The 22,314-nt window shown below is 43.2% G+C and overlaps 1 protein-coding gene across 2 annotated transcripts in view; it reads right to left on the bottom strand.

The window, feature by feature from the left end:
• The window catches only part of HECW1 (HECT, C2 and WW domain containing E3 ubiquitin protein ligase 1), a gene marked incomplete at its 3' end in the record, with an annotated part of 445,939 nt that overhangs the window by 31,127 nt on the left and 392,498 nt on the right, over window positions 1-22,314 (bottom strand). For both annotated transcript variants that reach the window (XM_080701622.1, XM_080701623.1), the window contains exons 20-22: window positions 18,474-18,594; window positions 17,098-17,211; window positions 16,157-16,309 (exon numbers count right to left, since the gene is read on the bottom strand). In XM_080701622.1, coding sequence (XP_080557748.1) covers window positions 16,157-16,309; window positions 17,098-17,211; window positions 18,474-18,594 — 388 coding nt within the window. The remainder of the gene's footprint in view (window positions 1-16,156; window positions 16,310-17,097; window positions 17,212-18,473; window positions 18,595-22,314) is intronic.

Here is a 22,314-nt window from a genome sequence, read left to right as displayed (position 1 = left end):
TTTCAGCCTATGCCAGAGGATTTATTTTTCAGATTATATCACATACCTTCCCAGGAGTCTAGAGTATTCTAGAGTATTCTTATTTATTTTTACAAGGTATATATATATATATATATATATATATATATATATATATAGTGTCTGTGTGTGTGTGTGTGTGTGTGTGTGTGTTATTGGGGATTGAACTCAGGAACATTCTGAGTTACACCTTCATCTGTATTTTATTTTTTAAATTTAAAACAAGGTCTCACTAAATTGCTCAGGGTCTCCATATGTTTCAGAGGCTGATCTGGAACCTTCGATCCTCCTGTTTAGCTTACAGGCTTGTGTCACCAGGCCTGGACACACAGTGATATTCTTGATTGTTAAATTTGTGTATCTCCACCAGTCATCCCCTTTCTCAGACACTGAGATCACTTGGATACCTTGATTCTATTCTCAGCTTTATTAGGGTTGAACTTCTGAGTTCACCTCTGCCAATGCCATTTTTCACATTCCTAGCCCCCACCCCAGACAGTCTCATTATTCTCAATTAGAAAATCCGTTCTCGGCTATTCACACTGGCCCTGTCCCTCCAGTCATTCCACTTCTGCTGCTCTCAGACTTGTCACCTTCCTACTTCTCTGAATATCTATTTCCTATCATGAAATTGGGGCATGACAGAAGATAAACTTCTATATTTTCACATTATTTATTTTTGAAACCTCTCTCACTCTGTCTACCACCACCACCACCACCACCACTACTACTACTACTACTACTACTACTACTATTATTATTATTATTATTATTATTATTTTGGTTCTGGGGATTGAGCTCAGGAGCATTCTACCTTTGAGATATATCCTCAGCTCTATTTTTTTTTTTTTTAAATTCTGAAACAGGGTCTCGCTAAGTTGCTGAGGCTGGCTGTGAACCTGCTATCCTCCTGTTTCAGCCTCCCAACTACTGGGATTAACAGTGTGCTCCATCATGCCTGGCTAGACTCTGCTAATCCCATTTGGCATTTAAACAATTAGAAAATGCATCCTTCAATTACTTCAGCAATAATTTTTAATTTATTTTTATTTTTTTTTAGTACTGGGATGGAACCCAGGCCAGCGCTTGCTAGAAAAACACTCTATTACTGAGCTATCTTTAGCCCTTTTTATTTTTAGACAGGGATTCATTTAGCGGTCCAGGCTGACCTCCAATTTATAATCCTCCTGCCTCAGCCTCCTGAGTAGCTGAAATTGTAGGTTTGCACCACTGCAACCTGCTGTTAATTTCTACATTTAGAGTGGACCCTAAAGACTTTTTGACCATGATATTGACCAAACATTCCACTTCATTCTTGGATCTGATGCTGCTACTGGAGTACTTTCATTTCCTTTGCCCTTAAAGTAAAATTTTAAGATAGGCCGCATCAGTTTCCATTAATGCAATCAGTCCATACTGTATTCATGAAAAAGAGTTCCAGCCAGCTAATCAAAGCATAATTTTTAATCCTTATTTTATATGTTATGATGTTGGAGTGAGGTAAATAGTCTGCTCAAGCAATTTAACTCCAATTCTTCTCAAGTCTTCCTCAGTCTAAATCCTAACACACCAGGGAAATTTGGAGACTTGTAGATGGCGTTCCCCATCTTTGCAGGTCACAACCTTCTCCTCTCCTCTGCTAATGGTTGCTCACACACGTTTTGCTATGACTTCTTTTCCAATATAACAGGCAAACAGGAGAGAGAAAGGTGAAGTAGCTTGAAACCCCAGGACCGCCACAGTCTCCACACTAGGAACTTAAAAGAAAAAAGGAGTCCTTTCAATTGTAGATCAGCATGGGCATGTCACAACCTCTCCAATCCTCTCTTCCCATCTACAAATAAGGGATAATAATGTTGATATTTGCTTACCTACCTCGTGGGAGAATGAAAAAGAATAGTAATTTAATAGTAATGGGTTCTTTGAAGATGAAACGCACTTCATAATTGCTAAGTTCTATTATATTTTTAAAAACCCTTCTCAAAGATACTCCTCTCTCCTTAGCCTCATTGCTTTGATTAATTAAAAATAATTATCCTTCCTTGACCTCATTATTTAAGTACCTGCAGCCTTCATGATGTTACCACACAGTGCTGGTTTCCACACTCCCCCTGATGTTATTGCCTTCACTTTTGGACTTTTCATGTTCTTTGAAGGACTCTTGAAGTTACCAGCATGTAAGGCAGTATTTCTCAAAGGGGAGGGGTGGCCCTCCTTCCTTTGGCATCTGAGTGCCTGGTATACTTGTTAAGATACAGGTGTCTGCAGAGCAGGCTTTGTAGGGTGGGCTAAAAATCTGCATTTTTAAATAAGTTCTGCAGTTCCAGACTAAAGTTTTATTTGCCGCTTTTGGTGGTACTGAGGATTCAACTCAGGAGCTTACTATCTCTGAGCTATACCCCTGGCCCAATTTTATTTTTAATTTTGAAACAGGATCTCACTAAGTTGCAGAGGGTCTCATGAGGAGGTTGCTGAGGCTAGCTGCGAATCTGTGATTCTCCTGTCTCAGCCTCTCAAGTACTGGGATTACAAGCATGCACCACCGTGTCTGGCTCAACGTTTTAGAATCTCTGATTCCAAGTCCTGACTAACCCTCTTTTCAAGCTGAAAAAAGTAGTCTGAAAGTCAGAAATGAAGAGTTTTTGTCTTTTGCCTTAGGCTTTAACCTATTTCTGCATAGATACTTCAAGAAGGGATGGAACACACAGACTGTCTCTTATCTGTAGCCATAGGATCCTTACCTCTTTGCACCCCACTGAATAGAGGGAGAAGCTTCTTGTTTTCTACTTTTCTTCATGTATCACCAGCCTCTCCATCCCTGTGTTGCTTTGCTTCCTTTCCTCTTTCATTAAAAATAAGTGCATCTGCGATCTATGTTGCTACTGATTTCCTTCAGAGCCAAGGAAGAGGAGCTCACCCTTTTTCACAGTTAATCTCCCTACTTGGGCTACAGATCCTCTTCCCCTTATTTTCTTTGGGCTTGTGTCTCATCAATTTTTGCCCTCTCTTATAATTCTAAACTTCCCTTCTCTTCTGACATGATCTTCTCAAAAGCTTTGCATCCTTTGAGCCGCTCCGATAGCAGAGCTCCTAGAAAAGAGCAGTTTTCAGGGTTATATATTGCTAGTTATAAAAATTACAACAGCTCTACCTTTGGAAGGTGAACACATAGTCCAAACAGCAAGGGACAAGTGCCAGTGATAATAATGTGTCTGTGATGGAGCTGTTTTTGGGTTAAACACTAGGGGAGAGTATCTTCCCAGCTCCCTGTCTTCTCAGGACTATATTTTGCTGCTTCTGGCTTCCACACCACACCCAGGACGGTTTTAATTCCCTCCGCTTAGTGCACATTCTTGTGGGCTGAGTTCAGGCTTGGCTCCAGGCTGGCCTCCTATCTCTACAGGTAGTGGTGAGTTCATCGTGGGCCCTGGCACCCCCACCGGAGGTTTACTCTGTAACTGTTCCCTGTTGGTCTTGTGGGAGGATGGAGGTCTGGTGACCTGTGAGCTGCAGGCCTGCTGCCCCGCAGACCTGAGCACCCCAGGGCCACGGTCTCACTACTCTCCTGGAAGCTGCACAGGAGGCCTTTGGAAATCCTCCCAGCATCCTGATTTTCTGAGAAGTATGGCCTGTGTCTAAGCTTTGCCCTCTGATTGAGTCTAGGAGGTGCCAAGGAAAAAAACATCAAAATGGAGGAGCATCCATTGGGGACACCTAAAACAGCTGAGAGGCCTTGGATAATCCACTTGCAGACATGTTTGCAGCTGAGCCTTTCTCTGGGCTGCCTGCCTAATAGGTGCTGACCTTTGAACTGGGCCAACCTGTAATTCCGTAGCTTTGGTTAATCATTTGCAAACTCCACCACCTGCTTCCCTAAATTAGCTACAGTTTGAAATAGCACCTAACCCCTTTCTTCCCAAACAGTTTAACTCTTAGAATCACTCACGGTTTCTAACAAGCAATGGTGTAGCCAACACTCCACTTGCAGTTTTAAGCTTTCAGTACCAAGCACCATTATGGAATATCTTGTAGCACAGTTTCAAGACTGCTTGAATCTGTGGTTTCCTGGATTGCAATCCTAATTAGCCCCAAACAAATGTAATTTCTTTGTTCTCAACTAGGTAGATTTTATTTTCAGCCAAGAGATATGTAACTGCTACAGGAAGCAAATGGTTAAAGCAAGTGGGAGATTCTTTACTGGACGGTCTAGAAGGAAATCATACATGAACTCAGTGGACAGACTCCAGGAAGGATCTTGCCTGGCACTCACAGCCTGGCACTCGCAGGCTGAGCTATGCTTGCCCAGTAATCAGAGAGCTAGCATGGGACTAACTTACTCTATTCCTGATAATGCCACTGTTATGGTTTGGATATAGAATGACTCTTAGAAAAGCTATGTACTAGCAATACAAAAATGTTCAGAGGTGAAATAATTGAATCACAAGGGGCCCAATCTTATCAGTGGGTAAGGCCATTGGTGCATTAATAATTTGAATAGATTCATTAGGTGGGAACAGGATGGTAGGGTGTGGCTAGAGTACATGGGTCACTGGGGGTGTGGGTTTGGGATTACATGCGCCCCTCAACCCTTCCCCTGGTCCTCTCTGCTTCAGGCTTCCTGTTGTGAGAGTAGTGTCCCTCTGTGCACCCTGCAGCCACCATTTATGTTTTGGAACCAGCCCTAAGGACTGAAACCTCTGAAACATAAATCCCAGTAAATCTTTCATTCTCCAAGTTGCTCTCTCTCTCTCTCTCTCTCTCTCTCTCTCTCTCTCTCTCTCTCTCTGCTAGCAACCTCCCTCCTTATGCTTCAGTGCCAGCCCCATGGGCTGAAACCTCTGAAATTGTGAGCCCCAATAAACCTTTCCTCCTCTTGAGTTTTTTTTTGTCATAGTGATGGGAAAGCTGATTAAAACAATCACAAACTGGGTCATTTATTACTGATAGAAATTCATTTCTCACAGTTCTGGAGGTCAGGGAGTCCATAGTCAAGACACTAGCAAACTCACCATCTGGTAAGGGACTGTGCTCTGCTTCCAAGATGGCACCTTCCTGCTGTATTCACACAAGGTGGAAGGGGATGAGCAAAAGGGTCTAGGTGCTTCCTTCAGCCTGACCCTGTTCAGGAGGGTGGAGTGCTTATGATGTGACCATTTCCCAAAAGGCCCCATTTCTTTTTTTTGGGGGGGGTGTCTGGGGATGGAACCCAGGGACATTCGACCTCCGAGCTACACCCCCTGCCCTATTTTTTATTCTTTATTTTGAAACAGGGTCTCACTAAGTTGCAGAGGGTGTCAGCGAACTGCGATCCTTCGGTCTCAGCCTCCCGAATGCTGGGATTACAAGCATGCGCCACCACGCCCGGCTCCCATTTCTTAATTTTAACACCTTGGGGGTTAAGTTCCAACTTGAAATTTTGGAGGGACACATACATTGAAGCCATAGCAATGATTTATCCCAAAGTTACAAATGTTTTCATAAAATTATAGGTCCACAGAAACATTCCTTATCCTGCAAAATTTTAGCTGGACTCTTCTTTTTCCAACCTCCTTCCATATGGGCACATGAAGACAGTGGCTCTCAAGAGACTGATCTTCCATCCTAGGACACATTTGGTAATGTCTGGAAATATTTTCAGTGGTCACACTGGGGTGGTAGTGGAGGGGCTACTATACCTACTGGACAGACGTCTGGGATGCTGTTATATATCTGACAGTGTACAGACCAGCCCTCACCCCACTGGCTCCTGTCAATAGTGGAGAAATCCTGGGTTGAAACACCCAGGCTAGTATTCTCTAACACCTTCAGATGTCCCTGTACAATATACATGTACACTCAAGGGTGGTAGCATTTACTGTTTGATAAGTGCCTAGTGAGTGCCCTTCTCTTTCCCTGCATGTTTACCAGCACTACGCAGAACAGGCACGGTATGGGCTCAGCTGTGTCCCCCTCCCCCAGTTCACATGTTCAATTTACTCCCAGTGTCTAAGAATGTGACTGTTTTTGGAGATAGGGCCTTTCAGGAGGTAGTTAAGTTCATAGGAAGTCATATAGGTAGGTCCTAATTTAGTAGGACTTGTGTCCTTATAAGAAGAAAAAACTAAGATGCATACATCCACATGGAAGACCATATGGAGACAGGGAGGCATGGCCAGCTACAAGCCAAGGAGAGGCTTCAGAAATTAATACTAAGAATGCCTCGAGCTCCAACTTCCAGACTTCACTTGAAACATTTGAACATTTGTTATCTAAGATACCCAGTCTGTGGATTGGGCTATGGCAGCCTTAGCAAATCAATACACAAACTCCCATTCTGTTGATGCTGCCATAACAGAACCACCATAGACCAGATAATTAATAAGCAGTAATACTTCTCTCACAGCTCTGGAGGCTAATGATTCGCAGATGGAAGCACTGTAGGACGTGCGTCTGGGGATCCTTCTCGCTGCCTCTTCCTCACATGGCGAGAGGCACAGAAGGGCAATGAAAAGGGAATGCATGCCGTGTCCTCAGCAGAACAGCGGAAGAGAGTGAACAGACGCAGGCTCTTTTGTAAGGGCCCTCATCCCACCAAGGAGGTCTCTGCCCTACCTCCTGGTAATATCAAGTTTCGACACGTTGCATTTCGGGGGGCACATATTCAAATTGTAGCAGGCCCTTTGATCTCCTTTTTATGGGCAAAGATGCTGAGACTCAGATAGGGTAGGGAACCTGTCCAGGGTTATATAGCAATGGAGAACTGAATTAGGAATTTAAACACAGGTTTTCCTTCAGCTGTGTGGCACCCTGGTTTGGGAACTGAAAGGTGCCATCTTTATGCCACGCAGGCTGCAGAGGGCAAAGATAATAAAATGCTGCCCTGATCCAGTTTCAAAGCCAATGTGGATCCTTCTAAGGCAAAGCACCCAGGAGAGACGGACTGAGAGGTGTAGGGCAAGCTAGAGCAGTGTTTCTTCAAACTGTTTTGTATAGAAGTTAGAAGTAGGGAGGAAAAAGAAGAGTTTGGATGATTGGCTGACCAGCCATGCCTCTTCCTTAGAGGAGACCCACTGCACTCGCATAACTTGAGAAAAGAAGAATATATTTATCTTGAGAAGAACGTTCAGGGAAAAAGTCATGAAGTATTTTAAGTGAGTGTAGGGGTGGGGAAATTTGGACCATATAAATGAAACAAGAGAAGTAGAAATTGAAGGGGTACACGGGGGGGAGTAGAATGGGACCTAAAGAAAGCAGGGGGAGCCGGGCGTGGTGGCGAACGGTTGTAATCCCAGCGTTTCAGAGGCTGAGCCCGGAGGAACATGGTTCGCAGACAGCCTCAGCTACTTAGTGAGGCCCTTTGCAACTCAGTGAGACCTGGTTTCAAAATAAAGAATAAAAAAATAGGGCTGGGGGTGTAGCTTGGAGGTCCTAAAATATCTGGTTGTGACACTGGTATGATTAGATTTGTACCATCACACAAAATGAGCACACAACCTTTCTGGTGGTTGCTCAGAAACTGATGGAGCAGTCAGCAACATATTTGAAACTTATCTTCTGAAAATTCTTCTCACACAGACAATTATGCAGAGTGACTCACATCACAGTAACTACTTAACACGATACACGTCAATACCTAAAACAAACAGAACATGTCCGACCCTCTGGCACTTTTCCTAGAAATAGAGAAGAATCTCAACTTTTTGATTGTTTAGACTTCAGTGCATCTGGAAAGAGTGGCTAAGTGGCATTTGGAATTAGGTAGGGCTAGACTTCCAGTTGAGGGTTCAGAGAAGCAACTGGTAGGAACTGAAGTGAAGCTCAACAGTGAGCACTGCTTTCCTGATTCCCAAATATTCTGAGCTAAAAATTGAAAAGAGATTGAAACCTTCACAAGCAAGGAGTTTGAACTGAGTACTCCAGCCATCCATGCACCACCCATCCATGCACCAATGCATCCATCCTTTGTCCACCCTCCCTTCTTCTCCCTCCCTCCCTTCCTTCTCTACATATGTATTAGTGTCAAGTTTGTGACTAGGAAGTCGCAAGCAAGACTAATCTCATAAGACTTACATTCTAGGGAGAGAAGAATGAGTCACAAATTTACAGTACAGGTCAGAGTGGCGGCGCCCACATGTAATCCTAGTACTTGGGAGGCTGACACAGGAGGATTGCAGGCTCAAGGCCAGCCTTAGGAATTTAGCAAGATCCTGTTTCAGAATAAAACAGGAAATAGGGCTGGGGGTATAGGTCAGAGGTAGAACACCCTGGGTTCAACCTCCAGTACATGTATGTAAATATATGTAATATAAATATCTTTTACTTGGCAAGTTCTGTCATATATTAAAGTAGGATACTAAGTTGGAAAGTTATAAATAAATGGCTTAATTTAAATTAAGTGCTCAGGGAAGCCCCTTAGCGAAGTGGATGCTTGAACTGAATGTGAACCTTTCCTAATTAAGCACAATAATTTGAATATATATGCACTTTGTACCATTCATGAACTATATTAGTAAGTAAATTTGAAGATTTTCATATTTCATGTATGCTTTGTTGTTGTTTATGCTGCCATTCAAAAGAGGAGATGTGTAAAAACTTTTACCTGATATTTTCTCATACCTCATTTTATAGTAAATGGACATTTTTCAATGGCACAAAGTTTTAGCAAATATTTAAAATGTTGATAGGACAAATCTAGGCTGTGGTCACCAGAATATAGTTTGCTTATATTATAAAGAAATATCATTTAAAATAGAGGGTACAAGTCGGGAGTGGTGGCACATGCTTGTAATCCCAGTACTTGGGAGGCTGAGACAGCAGGATCGTAGTTCTTGGGCAGCCTCAGCTGCTTAGTGAGGCCAAAGTTTTGTTTGTAATGAAAAGTATGTTCACAGCATTTCGGGTGATTACTGGTATCATTCTAAGCTACTTAGCTTTTAATATACTTAATCTTCCACCATTTACAATCCATCACATTTATAATTCATTCTCCTGAAGTATTTTTCTATTTCCTCTGCTTCTAACCTATTTTGAGTTTTAATTCTCTCTTCTAATAAGTATTTAAATAGTCCCTTAAATGACACCTTCTTTCCTGCTCTAATTAATTTACTTGTAATCAGAATTGATGTTCTGATTTCAAATATAGATCAAGAATTTCGCCTGCTTTAAAAAAATAATTGGCTCCTTATCATCATCATTTTCATGATAAAACCTAAACTCCATATAATACCATCAAATGCCCTTCCCTACATGACATCAGGATGCCTTTCTGGTCTCTTTCTCTGTTTGGATGCCATACCCAACTATCAGCGTGTTCACGCCTACAGCCTGTTGGGAATGTTAGTTCCTCTATCTGGCAATTCCTCCTGTTCTCTTCTGGCCAATTAGTCTCATTGACTTTTCAAAGCTCCTTGTACCTAATACATTTTACAACATACCATGATAATCACTATAATAGCTTTGCTACATTGTATTTTAATTGTGCATTATATACCTGATTTTGCCTTTGAGCCTGATGCAGAAGCCAGGATGCCAGGGCCCATGGCTAGCTCTCTGACTTTGATTCCTCATTTTATGAATCTCTAAAGTAGGGTGACTCCATATCTGGGTTTTAGTCCAGAATATTGCCTGATATGTTTAATATGTTCTCAATGTTTTGTTATTAGTTTTATCAATAACTTCTTCACCTTGTGTATTTTACAAGTTCATGTGTTGGAAACATGGCCTCTGCAGCAGCAGTGTTGAAAGGCAGGACCTTTGGGAGGTGACTGGTCTTGGAAGGCTCTGCCCTCCTGGGTGGATCGGCATGTCCACAGAGCAAAAGATTATCCTGGGAGTGTCTCTTGTAGTAGTGAGCTCTCTCTGGCTGTGTGATGATGTAGCCAGAAGGTCCTAACAAGAAGCCAAGCAGTGCTGATGTCTTGTTCTTGGATTTCCTCACCTCCAGAATCATGCGTTAAATAAAGCTCTGTTACAGAAACAGAAAATGGCACCGGGCGTGGTGGCGCTCGCTTGTAATCCCCGCGCTTGGGAGATGTAAACAGGAGGATTGCCCAGGTTCGAAGCCAGCTGCGCTGGTTTAAGAGACCCTGTTTCCAAATAAAAATATAAAATAGGTCTGGAAGTGTAGCCCTGAGGTGGAAGGGCTTCCAGGAACCCCAGGACCACCCCCCAAAAAAAAAATGGCCGGGTGTGATGGTGCATGCTTGTAATCCCCACGCTTGGGAGGCAGAGACAGGAGGATCACCCAGGTTCGAAGCTAGCTGTGCTGGCTTAAGAGACCATGTTTCCAAATAAAAATATAAAATAGGTCTGGGAGTGTAACCCAGAGGTAGAAGGGTTTCCAGGAACCCCAGTACCACCAAAAAAAAAAAAAAAAAAAAAAAGAAACAGAAAATGAATCGACACCCAGGTCTATAAAAACAGCATACAGTTGAGACTGAACAAATAAAAAGAATACCACATGAATGCCTCATCTATATACAAATGACCTCACCATAATAAAATGAAGTATAGAATAGTGTTTCAAGATGGGTCCTTAGATATCCATACAGTAGACACATATGGTTTAGCACATGGTAAGATTTTCATGGGTAGACTGAACGTCCTGAATCGTATGGGCTCAGATGGTTATTTCCATTCCCCTCTGTCCTGACCCCCACGGCTTCCCACCTTCTTCTATTCTCTGACCTTGGGGACTGGCTGTCGTGGATGTAATATCTGGAGATCCTCTGCCCTTTGGTTTATGGTTGGGTTTGGCCAGGGCGGATGGGAGAGGAGTGCCGAGGGTGCTGCTCCTGGCCTCTCCCCGCCTCTGCGTGGCCGCAGCTCCTGTGGGAGCCTGGGCAGGCTCTCACACTCGCCCAACTCTCCACCTTCTCTCTTAGTTGGCCTGAATGTTTCCACTGCTGATTTCAGCAGGTCCTTCTCAGGTTGGGATGTTAGTGATAAAAGTAGGCAATGAAACAGCAATTGCAGGAAAATCTCTACAGGCAAATGGGAAAATGGATCTTTTCCAGTTTACTCAAGGTGTGAATTGAATATTTGCTGTATTTATTCATATTGGTATCTCTCAACCCTTAATTGGAACAAAGGGAAGCAGGTGGGATTGCTACATCCCTTTGTTCAGGGCTTTCGATTCAGCTGGCTCTGTTTCAGTGGTCACAAAGCCCACAGCCAGTGGGCACAAGGCCACAGAATCTCAAGGCTCACAGTCACCCTAAAGGACAGGTGCATGTGTCGCTGACATTGTAAGGGCTGTAGAACCACAGATGATAAGTGTGGACTTTGAGAAATTAACTGCACCAGGGAGGAAGGAGCAGTCTTTATTTTAGTAGCTCTGCAGAAAAAAGAGTCTGCTGTGACTTGTGCAGTGACACTCATTTACACGCTCAATCCTCAAAGAAATGTTTGGAACACCTTGAAGTGCCAGGCATTGTGTTAGGGGAAACTAAGACAAAACCTTCTCTGCTCCTTTAGCGCTTATTTTCTAGAAAGGGGTCACACAAAACAAATAAGAGCATGGGGCACAGAAGGGCAGTTGACTGTGGAGATGCCCCTTCCAGCCACATGCTAGGAGTTTCAATCCTGAGTGATGTTTAAGCCTCTAAAACTAACCAGTCTTTGCCATGTTGGTTTCTGATCTGTGGCCATGCTTATTTCTGTTTTCAGAATGAAGAGGAGGCTGGCAGGTTGTGGGTATGCCAGGCTGAATCCTGCCCTGGGTGGTCCTATGTCAAGGGGCAATCTCAGCTTTACGAAGTGAGGCCTGTCATCTTTGGTTTCTCTTTTTCTATGAGTGATGCCGTCTTCCTCATGATACCAGTTAATTTCTCATGAGGTGGTGAACTCCCACAGAATGAGGAAGGAAGGCGGGTAGGGTGGAAACCCTACTCTGCTGGGGGTTAAGAGATGTCTCGTGGGAGCAAGTTGTGGCCAATCAGGTTTGGGAACTCGGGATTCTGATTTCCTCCAGGTCATGTACCTCCTGGTTGTAGGAGTGAGCGCAGCATGTCTTCAGGTAGGAGCTGCTGCACTCACCCAGAGCCTCTGCATCCAGATCTGAGCTGTCCTGGCCGCCTGCCCTTCGCTACGATGATGGGCAAAGAGCTTACGAGTACTTAGGGCACAGGGATGGCAAAACCTGTGAGTTTTCTGTTAATCTCTTTGGCACAAGGCACAAGGATGTTTTCCAGTGGGAAAATAAAAGGAGAAACTTTATTGTCATGATTTTGTTAAGACTCCTCAAAAGCTCATGATGCACAGGTGGCACAGCTCACTCAGCTGTGGCTTCCCTGTGGAAAGAAAACCTGTTTCTAGCATTTGGAGGAGCATTTAAGAGATGGGTAGTCCAGCTCAGGATATCGGCTTTGCTTTGCTTTGCATTCCAGGCATCTCCATCAGACTTGGACTTGGGGGACAGGTGTGTGTTCAGATTTGTAGTCTCAGGTGAGACCCCACCCCCACTGCCCACTTACATAACAAATTGTTATCCAGTGTGTGGGGCTGAAAAGAAAGCCTCAAGCTACATGAAGTTGGTTATGTTGTAAGTTGGCTCAGAAAGTCACGGTACTTGTGTTTCTAGGACACATGGCAAATATTCTCAACATGAATGAGAATGTCTGTGGATGAAAGTCAGCTTGCTGCCATTGAGGACAGGTCCTCAGACGGAAAGAGACAGAAGTTAAGTAGCACCTGGAGGGCAGGCACTTCTGAGTCCTTGTAAGGGATCCATCCAGAGAACTTGCGGATTCCCGCAACATCTCTGGATCACACCATTTCCGTCCTTGGTGCACCGAAGCATACCTGATGTACGTACAGAGCCTCTTCAGAGATAGGAGAGAGATTACGAAGCCAGGTTGAGGGGAGCTGAGGCACCGTCTCAACACAAAGTGCCTGAGGCCACTCTCAAGAAGGTGGCCTGTCAAATGTGCAGGTCACGAGTCCAGCGTGTCTCCTGTACTTTCCACTGGGCCTTCGCCTAATGTAGCCTTAGTTTTGGCCACACTAAAACATGCTTGATCCAAAGCTTCCTTCAGAATGTTGAGCCCCACTCATCCCAGCAGAGCAATTGTCCCTGCTACCCTCTGCCACCATCCAAAATGTGGCCCCTTGCTCCCAGTCCCCTTGGACACTCTTACTCCCTGGATTTCCTCAGCAACATCCTCCCAATCCTTTGCCTGGAACCCCTGCAGCATGTTGTGTGTCCTTACACACTTCTCCATATTTTTTTCTAATTTATTTATTTATTTATTTATTTATTGGTGGTACTAGGGTTCCTGGAGGCCCTTATACCTCTGGGCTACACTCCCAGACCTATTTTTACATTTTTATTTGGAAACAGGGTCTCCTAAGCCAGCGCACGTGGCTGGCTTCGAACCTGCGTGATCCTCCTGTCTCTGCCTCCCAAGTGCAGGGATTACAAATGTGCGCCACCATGCCTGGTGGCTTCTCCATGTTTTCTGACTGCCTTTTCCTTTTGCTACAACCGGCTGTCTCCGCCCCCTCCCCTGACCTTCCCTCCCTCCTTCTCTCTCATTCTACCCTCCCAGGCCTGAGCTCTCTGGTCACCCCTTCTTAGCATTCTGCATGGGTTCTGTCACTCTCTCCACCCCTGGAACATCAGTGTTGTCCACACTCATGGGGCCTCAGCTTGGCCCAGGCTTGAGATGACCTCATCTCCCATGGCTGAGCCCCTTCACCTGTGCTGGGGCCCCCAAGGCTCATTTTCCACCCAGCTGCTCTCCTGCTAGCCAGGGCCAATGCTCTGGTTATGACAGATGTAACATATTTATCACAGAAACCACAAACTTTTCGTGTCAAAGAGTAAATTCTGCGTCTTTCCTCCAAATATCTTCTATGGCATACAGCTCTTACTGCAGTTAATTAATAGTATCAACCAACCCAACTGAGCAACCAAAAGCCTTAAACTTATTCCATATTCCTCTCTCACCGTCAACGAAACAGTGAGAAAACCAACTAGCTAATCTCCTCTCCCTCTGAGATGCCCCTGAAGCCCGTCCTTTTCTCTCTTTGACACCGCCTCTGCCCAGGTTCTGACCCTCTACATCGCCCCTTGGCTTACCCACAGTTTCTGAGCTGTCTAGTGTTTCCTAGTTTACCCGCTCAAATTTATTCTCCACATGATAGCAAGATTTACTGTTTAAAAACACAAATATAATTTTTATATTCTCCATAGGGGATAAGACCATCTGATTCCCACTTCTGTCTCCATCCTTACTTGTGACTGAACACAATTTACTCTGTATGGATGTTCCCAACTTATGGTGGTTTGACATGTTTTTTTTTACCTTATGCTTGTGCAAAAGTGATATACATTCTTCATAAATCATAACTTGAATTATTTTGAATTTGAGTATTTTCTTGGTTTAGTGATGTGTGGTAGAAACCTCTCTCTGGATGCTGGGCAGGACAGTGAGCACAGCTCCCCGCCAACCATGGGGTCACAAGGGAAAACAGAGTTTTCACATTGTATTTTGTGCTAAGCTCTAATGATCTGTAGGTTTGGTGTAATAAATGTATTTCTGACTTAAAACATTTTTAATTTCTGATGGATTTATTGGGACACGACCCCATTAAAAACCGAGGAGCATCTGTATGTATACACACATCTGTATGTAGGCACACAGCTGCTCCTCAATTTTTAATGGGATCATGTTCCAATAAATCAATCAGAAATTATATGTAGTAACCATATATAGAAATTATATATAGTATGTATCTAAGGCTAACACATATGTGCATGACAGCACTGTAATCGACTAACTCAGGTGCTCTCCTATAACTTCTTGAGAGAAGAGATCTTGCTTATTTCATCTTTCTACCCTCCCATCACACAGAATGCCCCTAATTTATAAATGTTAAACTAGTGAAGGCATTTCCCACAACACCTAGCACAATCCTATGAAAATATTTCCTTCTTGGTTGTTGATTTTAATTCATGATCACAAAAACACCATCTTAAATTTCATGCAAGTAAGAGAGAATCGAGGGGTTATATTATGCATAATCTGTGTGCCGGTGTATCCTTGTGTCATAGGTTTTAACACCCTCTACGGTTGGGATGGAGCCTGTCCGAGTGGGACCTCAGCTTGAGCTGGCATTTGATTCTGGGGCTCCCGTCTCTTCTATGGCTCGCCTGCTCGGCCCACCCTGCCTTGTAGCCTTCAGCATCTGCTTACTGAAAAGTTATTGGAAAAGGAGAGACAGACAAATTTTGTTTCATCTTATGCCAGATACTTGATGTGGACACACTCTATCTATGTTCAAGAACTTCAGAGCTCGGAGTCTGGCAGGAGAAAGAGGGTATTTTGGAATACCTGGATGCCTGGTATTATACTGATGTTATAAAACCAACATAAACCCAGCAGGCCAGGTATCACCTCAAGAGCTCTCTCCAGCAGCAGTGTAAATAAGCTACATCAGAGAAGAACCCCCAGTAGTCATCTCCAGGACTCATTTCTCTCCTGACAGCAGGAGCTTTGCAGTGAGATCAGGGGTAATTTTCAAAACAGGCACGTTGGGGATGAAGTAGAAAAGTGCATGCATCCTAGATTTTCCAAGCAGCTTTCTGGAGATTTCTGATGCCTACATCTGAGGTCTTGTTCTCACAGAACTGCATATAACTGACTGATACATATTTTCTTACAAATATCAGTAGTAGTAGTAATAGAATGCAGACAACCAAAGAGATACTAGATTTTTAATTCAGAAGTCAGATTAGAGATCATCTGACCCAGCAGACTTACTGTACAGTGAAATAAAGAAGCCAATGCTAAAGCTACTGGTTTAAGGTCAAAGAGTTTCAAAACTGTGAATACCTCCCAAAAGCCTCCACCAGGAACTCCTGTGATTTTTCGTAAAATTATTGACATTCATGACCTATGTTTGCTCAGTGTGTTCTCAGAGAGGAAGTACTCTATCTCACATCAACTTGCAGTTTCTATATTATCAGTGTCTGGTGATTTATCTTGCATATTGCATAAAGATTAATCGATTCTCTCTTTCAGGGCTTTGTTACCCACTCTCATCATATCTCGTAATATCTGGCCCCACTGTTCTAAGTGCAGTGACCTTAGAAAACGGTTTCTAACTTTTGTCTAATAAGTTTCAAACACAAGAAAGTGAAAATCATAGATCTTACCATTCCAGGTGGTTTTCTACAAAGGCGGACATGGGGCTTATCTGCACCGTGTAAGTATCATTTGCAGAATACTCAAAGAGTCCGTAATAAGGGTTGAAGAGCTCCTGAGACAAAAGGAAGAAGAACTCTCGAGAAGGACCGCTGTAGTCTAGGCTGCAAGGCAAGCACAGGGCCAGGAAGCTCATTTTGTGCTCAGATGTGGAGGACAGTCTCTTTTCCAGATTCTAGTGGGCATTTTCAGAGGTGAGGACTAGGGCAAACAGAGAGCAGTATCTGTTCTTTAGGCTGAATCCCAATGGATCTATCAATTTTTGGTAGAAAATGAGGATTTTCCTCAGCAGTAAATAGTTTGGGGATATTTCTTAGCTAGATATCCAGGAATGAGCTCTTATGGTAATGGTTCTTAACCTTTTCCCCTAATCATCTAATACCTATGGTTTGGCCCATTGCAAACACGGCCTTTGTTGTGGGGGGCATGAAAGAATTTCCTGTATATGTGTGTGAATGTGCGCATGCTCATGTACATGTGTGTATGTGCATGAACTGAAATACTTCTCAAGTTTGTTCTGGTGTGCTCTCCTAAGGTGGGCTTGTCTTCCATAGAAAAGTTTGGTATATAGTGGCATATGTGCACTTTAGAAAAGGAAGATTTTTTTTCCAGATACTCAAAAGGCTACACCACTTACAAAGTAAAGACCTGGTGGCTTAGGACCATGATTTTGGCCAAGACTTTGACTGTGTGATCTTAGGTTTTTGAAAAATATGAAACCTAAAGTTTGGCAATACCTGGAGGGAGAAAGAGCTCTCAGGAGTGCATGTTTCGAATCACTATGGGCCAAAGGAGTCTAGCCACCCTGCCCTTCCTTGAGAAAAATCACCCTGGTCCTTAGGCTCTGGTCTGCCCACACTGAGGTGTCTGCATGAAATTCCTGGTTCCTCACCCCTCTTCTCCAACAAAGGTGACGTAGAGCTTGTTTCTCTGGAGTTCCTTCCGGGAATAAGCCATCACCTGATTGAAGGTTCCCTCCAACAAGTGGTCCCGACGAATAATGAGCCTGAGAAGGAGAGATGGTGGTGAGAGGTAGCTCTGGTTCTGGGCAGCGGTGGACTTGTGCCATGAGGTCTCACCCACAACCTCTCCAGCAAGAGAGGAAAGGGCAAGATGCGGCTTCTGTCGGTTCTAACACTGATGGACTTGACACTTCCCGAAACATCGGAGGACAAGGAAAACACGGGCACACTTACTGGATGCAATCATCATGTTGAACTACTTTAAGACTTTTTTGGGGGGGGTGGTGTGTATGGTACTAGGGATTAAACATGAGGGCATTCTACCTCCAAGCTACACACCAGCCTTTTTTTTTTTTTTTTTTAAATTTTGAAACAGAGTCTTGCTAGGTTGATGAGAATCTCACTACTTGCTGAGGCTGTGCTCAAACTTCCAACCCTCCTGCCTCAGCCTCCCAAGTACTGAGATTACAGGCATGTGTCAGCACACCTGCCTTAACACTCTTTTTGACCAATTCATAGGATGCCTCTTAAGACAGCTCTTTAAGTTTGAGCTAAAGCTGGAAGGGAGAAAAAGACTAAAATAACTTTTTTTTTTTAACTTGGTTTTCAACTGCACGGTTACAAAGACTCAATGAACAGATCAGAGTTAAATGTTTCCCTAAAAAATAAGTGAAGGCAAATATTTCCCTCCTCCCCGCTACAGCCCTTCCCTCTTCCCTCCATCCTTTCCTCTCTCCCTCTTTCCCCGGTTCCCTCATTCCTCCATTTCTTCCTTCCTTCTTTTATGTGTCACTGGGCATTGAGCCCAGGGGGATTCTACCTCTGAGTGGCGTCTCACACCTACTGTATTTTTTTTACTTTGAATCAGGGTCTCACTAAGTTGCTTAGGACCTTGCTAAAGTGCCGAGGCTGGCCATGAACCTGCGATTTTCCTGTCTCAGCCTCCCAAGTAATATAGGCTTGTGCCACCACACTTGGCTGAGGTTTTTTTTTTTTAATTTAATTTGATTCTTTTTTGTTTTCCAAAAAAACTACTATTGATGTCAGACTTGCCTTTGTCTGAAATCTACCATTCTTTCTCTTTTTCCTTCCCTTTTGCTTCCCATCCCTTCTCTTCTCTCCCTTTACTGCCTTCCCGTTTCTTAAACTCCGGTCTTCATTTGGATTTGTCTTAGTTTCCCCTCCCCTCTCTTCGGTTCATAATTGCTATTGCACCAGGGTATCGTGTTACAAGGATTAAAGGGACACAGGGACAGAAGAGTCTATCTTCCGTTGTGGACTCAGTGCCAAACACTAGCGCACTCACTTGATTTTCCCTGGACCCTGACCAAATCCTTTGGCTTCTAGTTTTCGGTAGAAATTGCGGAGCTTAGCCTCAAAGTCTCTTCGGTACGGTGAAGGCGCTCTTGCACTGGCTCTCTGTAAACCTGCGGAGAGAAGTACACAGGTCTGTGGGTCCCGCTCGTCTTCTGAGGACAAACTCATGTGGAACTATGGGAGAGCAAGACCTGTCACAGGCGCAGACAGGCATCTCATGGCCTTCTGCTCTGAGAAGTTTCCTTTCATTTCCAGCAGTTCCTCAGTTACTTTCATAATAAATAATAATAAAGAGAAAAAGAAATTGTGATGGAAATAAATATTTGTGTCTTCTACTCTTAAGTACTTCAAGTTGTATTTCAAATAAGAAATAATATTTTCTTTCTTTTTTTTTTGCGGGTCTGGGGATGGAACGTAGGGGCCTTTGACCTCTGAGCTACACCCCCAGCCCTATTGTTTATTCTTTATCTTGAAACAGTGTCTCACTGAGTTGTGAAGGGCCTCACTAAGTAGCTGAGGCTGTCCTTGAACCAGGATCCTCTGGTCTCAGCCTTCCAAATGCTGGGATTATAAGTGTGTACCACCACATCCAGCATTCAAGTTGTATTTCTTTAAAAGTATCCAGATGAACATTATTTGTACTTTACTGTACTTAGATAATCTGAAACAATTAACATAAACTGACCTAGACTAAACTTTTCTTGAAAGTTGATGTATTAAAAGATGTGATTGAGCTGGGCATGGTGGCGCATACTTGTAATTCCCTCACTTGGGAGGCAGAGACAAGAGGATCGCACAGGTTTGAAGCCAGCACAGCTGGCTTAAAAAAAAAAAGATGTGATTGTTGGGTATGATGGCACATGCCTATAATCCCATACTTGGGAGGCTGAGACAGGAGGATCATAGGTTCAAGGACAGCCTCAGCAATTTAGTGAGACCCTGTTCCAAATTAAAAATAAAATAGGGATTGGAGTATAGCCCAAAAGTAAAAATTTCCTGGATTCTACTCCCAGTACCACAAAACAAACAAGCCAAACAAAACATCACAAAAAACCAAACCAAACCAAAACAAAACAAAGAAGATGTGATTGAAACTATGATGAGGCCATGGGACTTTAAATGTATATTGTTTTGCTTCTATACTGATATTGATGCGTAGGCCTAGAGCATTTAGAATTTTATTAGGTTACCTTGCATCATAAGAGCAAATTTTACAACAAAAACAATAATAGTTCATTGACTCTATATAGAGCAAAGCTTTTGCACCATTTACAAAGTTTTGTAAATACTTTACTATCTTGATATATCTTTTAATGCAAAAGGGAATGAAATCCAGGTGTGGTGATACACGCTTATAAATCCAGCACTTGAATGGCAGAGACAGGAGGAGTATGGGATCAGCAAGGTAGAGAGGCCCTTAGCAACTTAATGAGAACTTGTTTCAAAATAAAAAAATAGAATAGGGCTGGGGCTGTAGCTCAGAGGTGGAATACCCTGAGTTCAGTCTCCAAACACACACATACACACACACACACACACACACACACACACACACACAGAAAAGTAACATTTTTATCCAAGTTTTACAGATGGCCAAGATTATGGTCCACCCATTCAATAACTGTTTGTTATTACTATTTCAGAAACTAACAATCTAGATAGGATTTATAGCAGTGCCAAGACATCCTGCTGCCTCGGCATCTATGTGTTGAGACCCCCCACTCCACATAGTTAATCGGCAGAACGCCCCGAGAAAGAGGGTCGTCTCTGGCCAAAGTACCCCCCACTTTTAGATACCCTTCACTATTATTCCTTTTAACTTTCTACACGAATTGCTCCAGTGATGTGAAATTAGGACTATAAATAGAAACTGAGTCCGTGGAAATAAACTCTCTAATAATTTGCCTAAACGTCCTTGGCTCTGCTCAACAACAATAAAAACTGGCCAGAATTCAGATGCTGTGATAAGCATTCCAGCTGCAGCAATTACAAAGGGTCTCTGACCCTCACTATCACTAACTTAGGTTAAGCTATTAACTCTGGTAAGGTAGTTCAGTTTAAGGAAACTTTGTTTACCCTTGAGATCCTGCCTAGAGACAGAGAAGATAAAAACCTTGTGTGTGACCTTAAAGCAATTTAGTTGATAAACAACTTAGTTGCCCAAATACAATAGACTCAAGGAAAAAGATTGGTGACTTTTATGCCCAGTGTAAATATTCCTGAAGACAGAGAGGCTGACCGCATGGTTAATGAATATGACAAAATAAAGGACAGACGTTCTAAATATATATGTATGAAGGAAAGGAAATACCGTGTAAGAGTAAGAAAGCATTTTTGCATGAAGAAGAGCTTATCATAAGAAAGTCCCAACTGGGAAAGAAAGGAATTAGAAAGTTAGAAGCAGGTTGCAGAGGGTTTGTGACAGAGAAATGGATTATTAAAGATGGTTAGACTTTTAATAGGCTTATTGTCTAAAGAAGAGTGCTCAGCAGTTAAGGAAATACATCTGACAATTAAAACCAAGAACTTTGTGGTGTTGTTTGTGGTATTTTGTCTGCAAAACTGTGTTGTGAGTTTGCTTAAGCTTTCAGATTTAGGAGATAAAAATGCCAACACCTGGAGAAACTTTATCACATCCACCTGAATCACCACGTCTCCCCACACTTGCTATATGAACTGAGCCCAAAAGATGGAAAGTTCCAAGAAAGCCAAAGAAGATTCCCCGAGAAACCCCCAAGCCTTGGCCATGCTTGTTTATTTTGGGAAGTGGCCCCCTGGGACTGCTTATCTGCAAAGACCTTGGAAAAGAATCAGGAGTCAGGAGTCAATCTCTCGAAGATCAACAGCCAGCTGAAGGACTAGTTTTATTACCTTTGTTTACATGTCATTCATTATTATTTCACAATGATTACACCCACCTCCCTCTCCTCTTACTATTAACTTTACTGGTGAAAGGTATAAATTTCTTGGAGTTTTTGTAATAAAGTGTCATTGGCTCAAGAAGCCTTTGTCCACCTCAGATTCTTTCCCAAGCGCCGTACCTAAAAACTTAGGGAATTCATAGAGGGGAAAGAATTGCTGCAGATAAGTTTCTGCAGAACTCCACCTGCCTTTTGCCCCATCTTTCTGAGGATTTGACCGGGAGCTGACAATAACGACCCAACTGAGATTAGTCGGCGACATAGCAGTAGACTCACAGAAATGAGTATGTAATTACAGGTTGAGATGATTGCTACTCATGAGGAAAGAAATACAGTTCTTCAAGAACACCAACAATGCGGGCCAATCCAAGCAGAATTTCCCAGGGAAGATATGAAGAATAAGTAGGCCTAAGTTAGACTGAATGGGTGTAATGGTTTAGAAACAGAATGTTTTCCTAGCTGTTGTGGAAGCAAGGCAGCAATGTTGGAGGAGGGGCTTGGTTGCTAAGGAGGGGTCCCTGGCCTTTATGTATGGTCCCTACTTCCCCAGCCCGCTCTCTCTTGCTCTCTGTTTCTGGTCTGTATCACGTTAGAGCAGAGCCATTCTCTCTCCCTCTCTCTGCTTTCTGCTGCCATGCCCTGAGCTTCAGGCCACCCTGGCCTCACATGGACTGAACCCAGAATCTCCCAAAAACTGTGAGCAAATAAATCTTCCTTCCTTTAAGTTGTGGAGTCAGTTGCTTTGGATTATAGCAGTGAGGATGTTGACGAAGACAATGGGTCATAAAAATTTCTCTTTAACTAAGAGAAGAGATAAGCTGGGAGAAGAACATTGCAGGGAGGTGGCCAGCATGTGCAAAGGTCTTGTGGTAGAAGGTAAACTTGTGTTCTAGTTGCCTGGAGCACAAG

This window comes from Muscardinus avellanarius, assembly GCF_963383645.1.
Source record: "Muscardinus avellanarius genome assembly, chromosome: 9".
In the NCBI taxonomy this organism is placed as follows: Eukaryota; Metazoa; Chordata; class Mammalia; order Rodentia; family Gliridae; genus Muscardinus; species Muscardinus avellanarius.
This window is presented reverse-complemented; position numbering and strand designations above follow the sequence as displayed.